Source organism: Oncorhynchus masou, chromosome 5 (assembly GCF_036934945.1).
Source record: "Oncorhynchus masou masou isolate Uvic2021 chromosome 5, UVic_Omas_1.1, whole genome shotgun sequence".
NCBI classification, from domain to species: Eukaryota; Metazoa; Chordata; class Actinopteri; order Salmoniformes; family Salmonidae; genus Oncorhynchus; species Oncorhynchus masou.
Window position 1 is genome coordinate 53,345,879 of NC_088216.1, and position 13,323 is coordinate 53,359,201.

At 42.9% G+C, this 13,323-nt stretch overlaps 1 protein-coding gene across 1 annotated transcript; it reads right to left on the minus strand.

Annotated features, from left to right (window-relative positions):
• Window positions 1-4,805: 4,805 nt before the first annotated feature.
• On the minus strand, window positions 4,806-9,711 carry LOC135539840 (protein canopy homolog 2-like). Its single transcript, XM_064966010.1, has 6 exons — window positions 9,605-9,711; window positions 8,854-8,956; window positions 8,584-8,699; window positions 8,234-8,431; window positions 7,850-7,946; window positions 4,806-5,282 (listed from the first exon to the last, which is right to left on the minus strand). Exons 2-6 carry the CDS (start codon window positions 8,954-8,956, stop codon window positions 5,239-5,241), a joined length of 558 nt encoding a protein of 185 aa, XP_064822082.1. The 5' UTR covers window positions 9,605-9,711; the 3' UTR covers window positions 4,806-5,238.
• Window positions 9,712-13,323: the final 3,612 nt, after the last annotated feature.

Sequence of the window (13,323 nt, forward strand, 5' to 3'; positions counted from 1 at the left end):
GTTCCTATATGGGCAGGTATATGCAAACCTCAGAACTAGGAAACTGAATTTGATAAACTAATTAATTTGCGTACTACTAAGCTGTTTTTTTAATCCACAATGGCGGAAGGAGGAGAAGATATCGATTTGGTCGAGGATATAATTATAACGCCATTCTCAAGAAAAACTTTTCAAGTAAAGTTAGACATTGTCAGGAGAGGTCGGCCGACGCTACAAAGCCTGTCACAGGCGGGAAAGGGGTTAGTTCGCCACTTTCAAAGTTCCAACTACGAGCGCTATCAATGGCTCACAGGCCCCGAGAAGCACTGCAAACTGTACAGCTGGGAATGCCTATTATTTGTAAAAAAAAATAGATTGTGTTTGGAGCCACACTGGCTTTGCAAACTTGAGTTGTCTAACCAAGGCAGCAATGAGACACAGCTGGGCACTTACAAGCAATGGTGCTTTTGAAAACTTTTGGGGACACCCGAGTGGATCTACAGCTCAACGAACAAGCGCACAGGGCAATGGGAGCTGCACAATGAAAAGGTATTGTACTCTTCGCCTGCAATTCTATGAATAAAAATGTCAATTTCAAGTTGACGCAACGCCTGGTTTTATACTGCATTTCTGTCTAAATGTATAGTGTCTCGAGCCATGGCATCATAATGATGGTAATAAGAGGTGGATTAATTCAGGTGGGACTGTGTAGGACCTCACTGAAGGCCCAGGCCCACGGCACGCCACTGCTAAAAAAATCACCTTTGCACAGCTCGGGATGGCACCGGAGGGGAAGGCTGCCGTTTTATGGTCTCTTAACCAACAGTGCAATTTTGTTAAGTTTAAACATTGTGAAAAAACTATTTTGTACATAATGTTGCTGCTACCATCTCTTAACCTCTTACACTTATGGTGGCGCTATTTCATTTTTGGAAGAAAAACGTTCCCGTTTTAAACAAGATATTTTGTCACAAAAAGATGCTCGACTATGCATATAATTGCTACTGTTCGAAAGAAAACACTCTGACGTGTCCAGAAATACAAATATCTTCTCTGTGCGTGCCCTTTAACGTGAGCTTCAGGCAAAACCAAGATGACTTGGCATCCAGGAAATGACAAGGATTTTTGAGGCTCTGTCTTTCATGATCTTATATGGCTGTGAACGCAAGAGGAATGAGTCTGCCCTTTCTGTCGTTTCCCCAAGGTGTCTGCAGCATTGTGACGTATTTGTAGGCAGATCGTTGGAAGATTGACCATAAGAGACCACATTTACCACGTGCCCGCCCGGTGTCCTGCGCCGAAATTGGTGCGCAAAAGTCACCTGCCAGTATTTTTCCATGGGGCACAGAGAGAGAAGCAAGCTTCCATGAACTGCATGTCAATGAAGAGATATGTGAAAAAACACCTTGAGGATTGATTCCAAACAACGTTTGCCATGTTTCGGTCGATATTATGTAGTTAATCCGGAAAAAGTTTCACGTTGTAGGTGACTGCATTTTCGGTTCGTTTCGGTAGCCAGGCGCAATGTAGAAAACGGAACGATTTCTCCTACACACAGACGCTTTCAGGAAACACTGCGCATTTGGTATGTGGCTGGGAGTCTCCTCATTGAAAACATCAGAAGCTCTTCAAAGGTAAATGATTTTATTTATTTGGTTATCTGGCTTTTGTGAAAATGTTGCGTGCTACATGCTACACAAAATGCTATGCTAGCTTTGCATACTCTTACACAAATTAGTCAATTTCTATGGTTCAAAAGCATATTTTGAAAATCTGAGATGACAGTGTTGTTAAGAAAAGGCTAAGCTTGAGAGCAAACGCATTATTTTAATTTTATTTGCGATTTTCAGAAATCGTTAACGTTGCGTTATGCTAATGAGCCTGAGGCTTAGTCACAATCCCGGATCCGGGATGGGGAGTTTCAAGAGGTTAACACCGAAAAGAGCTTCTGGACATCAGATCATCAATTTCTCATCTTGAACTGGGCAAATAATGTTTCTTTAATGATTCCGAAGAGGGATTTACTCCAGACACCAGAACAGGCCCTCATCCTCATCAATTGCAGGAGAAAGAGACATGTTTCTCGGAAGGAGATAGGGCTGCCTTGAGAATCTGGCGACGAGTGGCTAATCTGCCTTTGCCATCGGTACTACAGGAAAAGGAGGACCGATAATAAAATGGAGAACTAAAAGCATGTATATTCTACCAACGGGACATTAAAAACTAATATCTTATGTTTCACAGAGTCATGGCTGAACGATGACATGAGTAACATACAGCTGGCGGGTTATAGACTGTATCGGCAGGACAGAACAGCAGCCTCTGGTAAGATACGGTCTATGTATATTTGTAAACACCAGCTGGTGCACAATATCTAAGGAAGTCTTGAGGTTTTGCTCGCCTGAGGTAGAGCATCTCATGATAAATTGTAGACCACACTATCTACCTAGAGTTTGTATTTTTCGTAGCCGTCTACATACCACCAAACTGAGGCTGGCACTGAGACTGCACTCAATGAGCTGCATATGGCCATAAGCAAACAGGAAAATGCTCATCCAGAGGCAGCGCTCCTAGTGGCCAGGGACTTTAATGCAGGGAAACAAATCCATTTTACCTCATTTCTACAAGCATGTTAAATGTGCAACCAGAGGAGAGGAAAAAAACTCTAGACCACCTTTACTCCACACAGAGACATGTACAAAGCTCTCCCTCCATTTGGCAAATCTGACCATAATTCTATCCTCACGATTCCTGCTTACAAGCAAAAATTCAAGCAGGAAGCACCAGTGAATACAAGTCAATAAACGTGGTCAGACGATGCAGATGCTAAGCTACAAGAATGTTTTGCGGGATTCTTCTGATGGCATTGAGGAGTACACCACTTCAGTCACTGGCTTCATCAATAAGTCCATCAATGACATTGTCCACACAGTGACTATCAACATACCAACCAGAAGCCATGGGTTACAGACATCTGCACTGAGCTAAACGGTAGAGCTGCCACTTTCAAGGAGCGGGGCTGTAACCCGGAACCCTATAAGAACTCCCGCTATGCCCTCCGACGAACCATCAAACAGGCAAAGTTTCAATACAGGACTAAGATCGAATCATACTACACCACTTAGACGCTCGTCGGTAGTGGCAGGGCTTGCAAACTATTCGACTACAAAAGTGAAAAACAGCCGAGAACGGTACAGTGTCACAAGCATACCAGATGAGCTAAATTACTTCTACGCTCGCTTCGAGGCAAGTAACACTGAAACATGCATGAGAGCATCAGCTGTTCCAGACGACTGTGTGATCACGCTCTACGCAGCTGATGTAAGACCTTTAAGCAGGTCAACATTCACAAGGCCGCAGGGCCAGACAGATTACCAGGACGTGTACTCCGAGCATGCGCTGACCAACTGGCAATTATTTTCACTGACATTTAACCTCTCCCTGTCTAGTCTAATACCAACATGTTTCAAGCAGACCACTGTAGTCCCTGTGCCCAAGAACACCAAGGTAACCTGCCTAAATGACTACCGACCCGTAGCGCTCACATCTGTAGCCATGAAGTGCTTTGAAAGGCTGGTCATGGCTCACAACACCATTATCCCAGAAACCCTAGACCCACTCCAATTTGCATACCACCCCAACAGATCCACAGATGATGCAATCTCTGTTGCACTCCACACTGTCCTTTCACACCTGAACAAAAAGGAACACCTATGAGAAAGCTATTCATTGACGACACCTAAGCTTTCAACACCATAGTGCCCTCTAAGCTCATCACTAAGCTAAGGACCCTGGGGTTAAACACCTCCCCCTGCAACTGGATCCTGGACTTTGATGGGCTGCCCTCAGGTGGAAAGGGTAAGTAACACATCCGCCACGCTGATCCTCAACACAGGGGCCCCTCGGGTGTGTGCTCAGTCTCCTCCTGTACTTTCTGTTCATTCATGACTGCACGGCCAGGCACGACTCCCAACACCGTTAAGTTTACCAATGACAAGTGGTAGGCCTGATCACCAACAAGACAGCCTATAGGGAGGTCAGAGACCAGACCATGTGGTGCAAGGACAACAACCTCTCCCTCAACGTGATCAAGACAAAGGACATGATTGTGGACTACAGGAAAAGGAGGACCAAACACGCCCCCATTCATCAACAGGGCTGTAGTGAACCAGGTTGAGAACTTAAAGCTCCTGGGTGTCCACATCACCAACAAACATGGTCTAAGCACACCGAGACAGTCGTGAAGAGGGCACAAACTCTTCTCCCTCAGGAGACAATATTTGTCATGGGTCCTCAACATTATACAGCTGCACCATGAAGAGCATCCTGACTGATTGCATCACTGCCTGGTATGGCAACTGCTAGGCCTCCGACCACAAGTCACTACAGAGGTACTAGGCCTCTTGTCATAGACTTCAGCCACCCTGATCATAGATGGTTTTCTATGCTGCCGCACGGCAAGCGGTACCGGAGCACCAAGTCTAGGTCCAAGAGGCTTCTACCCCAAGCAATAAGACTCCTGAAAGTCTAATCAAATGGCTACCCAAACTATTTGCATTGCCCCCCCCTCTGACACTGCTGCTACTGTTATTATCTATGCATAGTCACTAATAACACTACCTACATGTATATATTACCTCAACTAAGCCGTGCCCCTGCTCATTGACTCTACCGGTACCCCATAGAGATATATACACACACCCTCGCTATTGTCGTTTTACTGCTGCTCTTTAATTTAATTACTTTTATTGTAGGTATTTCACTGTAAGGTATTGTATTCAGCACATGTGAGAAATAACATTTGATTTGAAAACAATGACTCCAGATTATTGTAGAAATATATATTTCCATCAAAGTATGAAAAACAGATGACAGTGACAAGATTACACAAAATAGAAAACGAATTGGATTTGCTTAAGTGTAATCGAACCTTTCCATTCACAGAATACAATGAATCAAAGCAACAAGCATAACAAAATCAGCAACTACGTTGGACAGTTACAGTATCTAACTATTGTTACAGAATTTTATTCACCATTCTGCTTCAAGAGTAAGCGTTTACTACAGGTCTGTGTAAGACAAACAGCACTTCATTGCAGTAATACACATTACAAGATTGTTCCGTCGGTCTACAATCCTCACCTCCCCTCATCCCTAAGCACCTGGTGCTGGAGCAACTCCGGAAAGTCCACGTCCCCATTGTAACGCGGCAGAAGGTAGATGTGTGTATCGCTGAGCTGCGTCCAGTGCACGACGGAATTATAGCTCATCATGAGGGATTTGCAGAGCATGGTCGCAAAGGTCTGCAGAGAAAAACCATTGAGTTACGTCATTTTGGTATTGCTTTTTACATATTGTATTAACTCGTTACAGCAAACACAATTTGGTAAGTGCTGCATCCCCAGTAGTAGGTCATGTAGTCCGAAGGCTCAATCCCAATGCGCCCCCTTAGCCCTCCCCCCCAGTTTTAGACAACCCAGTGAGCCATGTGGAGTGGGAGTTGTCCCAATTCAACTTTGAGCAAGGCGTGGTGACTTTTCAGTCCTCTAGTTAGCAACTCTTATTTGCTTTTTTGGGGGCCCAACTTCCTACCAAGTGGTACTCAGAACCGTTGAGGATCCCATGGTCATTGTCCGGGAAACAAAGTTGTTTTTCTGCTGGGAGTATGTTTGGAGAACTGCTTCATAGCTGCGGAGTCCTTGAAAAAGCTAATGGAATGTTTGTAACTAAAAATGTATTTTATGGATTCTGTGATTATGAAAATTATAAAGTGTGTGTATAATCAATTAGATATTTGATGAAGTAATACTGGGAATATAATTAGATCCAATTTAAACTACCTATGTAGACGTGCGTTGGTTGAGTTGGTATCTTTAATGGATAATTTGATAGATTTAGTTTAAGTAAAACTGACTTGTCAAGTTTCTCCTCATTTGATAGTAAAGATATTAACCACCACACTACAGAAGCTTTCAGATCGCCATCCATCTATGGTGTTCGTATAGGTGGGTGTGAACATTTAGTCTCGCGATATGCTGATGACTTTTGCTTTACCTCAAACCAGAAATCTTGTACCTTTTTCAAACCTTGCCCTTTCCTATTCAAAGTTTTTTTTCAAACAACTTAATAGGAAGGTTGTCATTTGTGGAAAGGGTCTCAAACCCTTTCATTAAAAACACTTTAAAATATACCTTTCTATAATAACCATCTTACTCAATACCCTGAGAGCTGGTATAACATTTCTTGGTTAAAATATTTGGTAATCTATATAGAGAAGGTGAACTTACCATCCTTTCAACAACTGGCATCTAATTTTCAGTTACCTCAAACTCATTTCTTCAAGTACCTACATGTTAGGCACTATATTGCCACTCAGCAGGGAGGTAGGATTCAGCCCACGAGTAAACCTATAACTGAAACTGTGGCAGGAGAGGAAAGGGGTCAAAGGTTTAATTTCTTACATGTACTCTAGTATTCAAGCTCTGTTGTGGAACAATGAAGCTCTGAAGACTTGAATGAAGTGGCATGATGACCCTGGTCTCATTTTTGAGGACGACAAATGGGGAAATCCATTTTTTAGATGCTTAGCGTCTTTCATTTAACACAAAGCACAAGTTGATGCATTTCAATATTTTACATAGGGTCTACTTTACACCAGAGAGACTGTATAAGATCAATTCTAAACATTCACCCTTTTGCCCAAGGTATAAAACAGGGGTGGGCACCCTTATGCATATGTTTTTGTTCTGCCCTGAACTAAGCAATTATTGGAAAGACATTATTCAGATCTTATCACAGGTCACTAATATGACGGTACCACTTGAGCCTTCCCTTATTGTTCTTGGAGATGACTCTGTTCTACCAGTTAATATTGGTAGCAAAACCAGATTCCTTAAACTGGCAGTCATTGCAGCCAATAAATGCACAGCTTTTATATGGAAGAGTGACGTCGCCAAACAAGCAGATATGGTTAAAAGAACTTCCTACATTCCAGCTGAAAAAAAGTATGTACAATTAACATAATAAATCCTTCTAATTTACTGATGCCTGGAGTGACTTTCAGCAGTTTCTAGAGTCGTCACCTTAGCTGCCTCATTTTCTTCATTAATGCATTTGTCTATGCGTTGAATAATTTATTTTCTAGCATTGAATGTGAAGGTCATTAAAAAAAAGTAATCATTGAAGCTACTACCAGTAGACGCGAGGAAGGGGGGTGTTCATGTGTTGGCGAGGGAAATGTTTTGCACAATGTGCACCCATGTAGCATGGTGTTGTGTAGGTGGAAGGAATAACTGCGCATTATCTGTGTCATGTTTTGCTGATTGTTAAATTGTAAACAGGCATTAAATAGGTTTTAAAAAAGTGAATGCTGTTTTCTTTTTTTCCTTTTCTAAGTGAGGCTTATTTGATCAAATGTTTAGGTTGTTACCAAAGTGCAGCCATATACCACACCTTAGGCCTAAAGTATATTATAATTTTTACAGTTTTGAATTGGTTTTAGTAATTTCAATGTCAATTGAGCTCCACTTTGAACCACAGCCAGGGGATGGGTACATTACAGCCACATTGTTTTGCCGTTCTCATTTGTTGCTCATATGGTATGTACAATAAGGAAAGCTATTACTGCCGCCAGTTCAGGCATTTTGAAAAACAAGGCTCTTCACCAATGAATTGTGTTGTTGGCAAATTCTGATGTGAGTGATGTAGAAAATGTTCCAATCCCTAGGGCTATTCGACTCTCCCTACCACAAGTTGCTCCGTTTGAGTGCCACTCCCCCACCGAGGGGGCGAGCTAAGGGGGGTATTGGGATTGTGCCGTAATCTCTGGTGGTCAATATCATGTACTGGATCAAGTAATAAAGTGGCATACCTGTTCTCTTGCTGCAGAGTTTGTCTTTGACGTTGTCCGTTTCATGTGCAAAGAATTCGATGACCTCATCTTCCTGTTGTTCAAGGATGGTCTCACACTGGGGGTAAGGTGGAGAAGATTGTTTCATAAGACGTAGTGGGACACATTTCCCTGAGTTGCAGGAGCTTGGAGCCATTGGCTTGCAAGCCACAATAAAAAACATATGGAACGTTTCCCCTTTACTGCATTGGTATGTTTGGGTGAAAGTTGCAATCAACTGCAGTCATTGTTGCTATTATCCTTCACTATATTATCAGAGGTTCTAGAAAGTCACACTGATGTGCTATAGCATTTCATCATCCCTAGTCCCTACCCCCAACATGTGAAGTTGAAAAAGCTACCCACAGCATATTTCAGGCTGGATGTGACTCTGGAATCCAGTTTAGCCTCTGAGAGGTCCATGGATTTGCCGTTCCGAGACGTGACCCTTTCGTAGGTCTTCCTGCTGGTGGTGGGGTCCACACGTTCCCCGTAATCCTTCATCCGCTCACACACCTCCTCCATCAGCTCAAGGAGGTTACCTTCCGAGCGGGCGAAGGGAACCTAGGGGGACACAATGTTGGTGAGCTTAAAAAGAGAACAATTATAACCATATAACATTAAACACTAATCAACTGTAGAATCCTACAAATAAATAACATTGAATGTGTAAAATAAGGCCAATGTAGGACCCAGTAGCCATCAGGTACCCTTACCTCTCGAATAGACTGGCTACCATCCGGGTTGATTCTAAAAGACCCTGTCTGGATCATTTTCTTAGGATCCACCTGGGATATCGCCCACTCCATCTCATCCACCATGGCCCTACATGCTGACGGAGAATAACCAGAGAATAACTAGGTTGTTCAATGAAGGCATGTGGACCAAAAGTGGATGCACAATGTAGAAAACCAGGGTGTTGGGATCAAATTATGAGAATAAATGGGATCTAGTGTAGTAAATTGGTATTAAGTCCAAATACTCACCTCCACATTTGAGATCCTGTCCCTGCCTGGCTCCTTGGCAGTGGCTTACAAGGAGAACAAGTAACACACATCGAGCAAGTGATTGCAAGTGATAAGACATCATCTAAGCAAAATTGGGGAAGAAAACCACAGAAAATATAAATTATACTGAAATAAAATCATGTAAACATTATGGAGACATGACAACTCATTGAGAAGGACTTGCATAACATTCAGCGAACAGCTATTTCCCCCCCACCCATGTTCAGAGACTAGAACCAAAGACAGTACAGTATGAAGATCGTCTGCTTCTATAAATAGAAATCCCTGATCATACTTGTAGACGACGTTGACTATCTTTGCTCATGCGTAGAGAAACATCGGGCGACAAACTGCGCATGTGCACGGAGTAAAACTCAAAGGCACTACTTCAATATTAAGGCGCTGACGAACATTTTTTAATGTTGTTAATCACTTTCACGAGGTAGCAGTATTTACAAATTCAACCACCTAAGACTCGAATCTAGGTTGTACCTTGTCTCGAAATTCAAAAAGGTACAACCAGGGGAACAAATTACATTTCTCCCATTGACTTAGCTGTTCCCGGAAGTCTCGCGATGTTGCGCCTCTTGGGTTTAGAAACTCTGTGCCAGTTAAGTAACGTAATCAAAAGAAATTAAGGGTAAATCACACTGAACATGCATGCTACTGCGCTGAACGGTTTCTAACGTGTAACAAAGATGCAATTCAACATTCAATGATTAGTAATGACCTGTTTGTGAATTTCAGCCACCGCTAGAAAGAGTTTAAGATTTTCATTCCACGCTGTTCCATCGCATTCGGTAAAAACTGGTGACGTAGGCAACGGGATGCTACCGGTAGTTGTCTGAATTTATGCCAGAGACAATTAGGACCCAAATCAAATGTCATCAGAGATCGAAGAACCTTCGATTCTTGATGTCATGGCAAATATCCACGGTCTTCAATGTAAAAAGTCATATGCATCACATTTAGTGAAACAAAGGTTTTATTTAGACTATTAAGTGGATTGCATTCAAATCGCTGATGTGCAATGATCTATGGCTGTCTTTCGTTTTGCCTGTTTGCATTTGGTCCGTCAAACCAAAGATAATGTATATGACGAGATGGTCTTGTCTCTGCCCTATCAATGGGCCCATTGTCTCAAAGGCTGGAACTGCCAGTTGCCTAGTTGCTTATTGGCTATCTTATTAATCTGCTTATTGGTCTGCTTCGCCTCTTCCTCTCTGTCCAAAATCAAATCTGAGTAGACACTGCTGAAGGTGCATTTGGGTGAGTGCTCACTGCTATGTCATCAACAGCATGATGTTGAACTGCTTAGTATTCAACAACATAGTGCCCTTCAAGCTCATCACTAAGCTCCGGACCCTGGGACTGAACACCTCTCTCTGCAACTGGGAGGGTGGCAAGGGTAGGCAACCTCTTGTACTCCCTGTTCTCCCACGACTCTATTTCCGTGCATGATTCCAACACCATTGTTAAGTTTGCTGATGACACAACGGTGGTAGGCCTGATCACCGACAACGATGAGACCGCCTATTGAGAGGAAGTCAGTGACTGCCAGGACAACAAACTCTCCTTCAATGTCAGCAATACAAAGGAGCTGATCGTGGACAACAGGAAACGGAAGGCCATCGACGGGGCTGAGGTAGAGCGGGTCAGGAGCTTCAAGTTCCTTGTTGTCCACATCACTAAGGAATTAACATGGTCCACTAACACCAATACAGCTGTGAAAAAGTACAACAACACCTCTTCCCCCTCAGGAGGATGAAAAGATGTGTCATGGCCCCTCAGATCTGAGAAAAGTTATACAGCTACACCATTGAGAGCATCTTGACTGGCTGGATCACCGCCTGGTATGGCAACTGCTTCATCACCGCCTGGTATGGCAACTGCTTGGCATCCGACCGCAAAACCTGGACAATCTGCATTGAACCTCTTTGCGCTAATTCCAATGCTTCCCACAGTTGTGTCAAGATTGCTGGATGTCCTTTGGGTGGTGGACCATTCTTCATACACACGGGAAACTGTTGAGCACGAAAAACCAATCAGCATTATAGTTCTTGACACACTCAAACCGGTACACCTGGCACCTACTATCATTCCCCATTTAAGGGAACTTAAATCTTTTGTCTTGCCCATTCACCCTCTTAATGGCAAACATACATAATCCATTTCTCAATTGTGTCAAGGCTTAAAAATCCTTCCTTAACCTGTCTCCTCCCCTTCATATACAGTGATTTAACAAGTGACATCAATAAGGGATCATAGCTTTCACCTGGATCTACCTGGTCAGTCAATGTCATGGAAAGAGCAATGTTCTGTACGCTCAGTGCATGCTATTATGTTGCCTCCCAGTTGACAACAAACGCTCCCACAACTTTAGAAAACATTCCCTTAAGAGTCTCATTAGGGAAAGGGGGGATACCTAGTCAGTTGTACAACTGAATTCTTTCAACTGAAATGTGTCTTCCGCATGTAACCCAAACCCTCTGAAACAGAGAGGTGCAGGGGGCTGACTTAATCGACATCCACGTCTTCTGGGCCCGGGGACAGTGGGTTAACTGCCTTGCTAAGGGGCAGAACGACAGATTTGTACATTTTCAGCTCGGGGATTCGATCCTTTCGGTTACTGGCCCAACGCTGTGACCACTAGGCTACCTGCCGCCAAATTAACTAACATTTTCATAAGAATGTTCCTGTGATGTGCAAGGAATGTTTGCAAGAGATCATTCCCTTGATGTCAAATACAATTTACCCAGATTAGGAATACCAGAATTTAAGATAGGAATGTTCTTGACACGTTTCATGGGAACATTGTAAGAACATTCATGCGTCCAGTTTTCTGTGGGTTAGGAGAATATTCCATCAATGTCCCACAAAATATACACAGAAGATGTTTACTATGTTCTCAGAACATTAATGTTGTAGACAAGTTTCATGGAAACATTGCAAGAATATTTGTGTCCAAAGAAAAATTATTTACACATCACATCTTGTTACTGTTGCCAAGCCAATCATTGGCAAACCACTGATCCATTCATAGATCTTTGTCTGCTGGCAAGGATACTCACACACAGTGCTTTCAACCGGTTGGAGTAATTAAAACTCATTTTTCAACCACTCCACAAATTTCTTGTTACCAAACTATAGTTTTGGCAAATCACTAGGCAGGGTAGCCTAGTAGTTAGAGCGGTGGACTTGTAACCGAAAGGTTGCTGATAGGCTAATTGACATCATTTGAGTCAATTGGAGGTGTACTTGTGGATGTATTTAAAGGCCTACTTTCAAACTCAGTGCCAATTGCTTGACATCATGGGAAAATCAAAATAAATCAGCCAAGACCTGGCTGAAGGTACCACGTCCATCTGTACAAACAATAGTATGCAAGTATAAACATCATGGGACCACAAAGCCATCATACCACTCAGGAAGGAAATGCGTTCTGTCTCCTAGACATGAACGTACTTTGGTGTGAAAAGTGCAAATCAATCCCAGAACAACAGCCAAGGACTTTGTGAAGATGCTGGAGTAAACCAGTACAAAAGTGTCTGTGTCCACAGTAAAATGTGTCCTATATCGACATAATCTGAAAGGCTGCTCAGCAAGGAAGAAGCCACTGCTCCAAAACGGCCATAAAAAAGCCAGACTACGATCTTTTTGGAGAAATGTCCTCTGGTCTGATGAAACAAAAATAGACATGTTTGGCCATAATGACCATCGTTATGTTTGGAGGAAAAAGGGGGAGGCTTGCAAGCTGAAGAACACCATCCCAACCGTGAAGCACGGGGGTGTCAGCACCATGTTGTGGGGGTGCTTTGCTGCAGGAGGGACTGGTGCACTTCACAAAATAGATGGCATCATGAGCACGGAAAATTTTGTGGATATATTGAAGCAACATCTCAAGACATCAGTCAGGAAGTTAAAGCTTGGTCGCAAATGGGTCTTCCAAATGGACAATGACCCCAAGCATACTTCCAAAGTTGTGGCAAAATGGCTTAAGGACGACGAAGTCAAGGTATTGGAGTGGCCATCACACAGCCCTGACCTCAATCCTATAGAAAATCTGTGGTCAGAACTGAAAAAGCCTGTGCAAGGGGGCCTACAAACCTGTCTCAGTTACACCATCTCTGTCAGGCGGAATGGCCCAAAATTAACCCAGCTTATTGTGAGAAGCTTGTGGAAGGCTTCCTGAAACGCTTGACCCAAGTTAAACAATTTAAAGGGGAGTACTAATTGAGTGTATGTAACCTTCTGACCCACTGAGAATGTGATGAAATAAATTAAATCTGAAATAAATCATTCTCTCTACTATTATTCTGGGGCATTTGTTATTTGGGCTAGTGGCCTGCGTTTGTGACCTTCTAGGGGAGTCAGTCCCCCTACTCTCACATTCTTAGCAATATACACTGATGTCATGACTTTACTTTCATTAATCTGATGACTGTTATT

What these genes read in the sequence shown, in the direction of transcription:
- LOC135539840 (XM_064966010.1), bottom strand. Translation starts at nt 8,956, where the DNA reads ATGATGTCTTATCACTTGCAATCACTTGCTCGATGTGTGTTACTTGTT. An exon ending in ACAGGATCTCAAATGTGGAG is followed by an intron (nt 8,700 to 8,853) that starts GTGAGTATTTGG and finishes ATTCTCCGTCAG; the next exon opens with CATGTAGGGCCATGGTGGAT. An exon ending in CATCCAGCCTGAAATATGCT is followed by an intron (nt 7,947 to 8,233) that starts GTGGGTAGCTTT and finishes CCTTACCCCCAG; the next exon opens with TGTGAGACCATCCTTGAACA.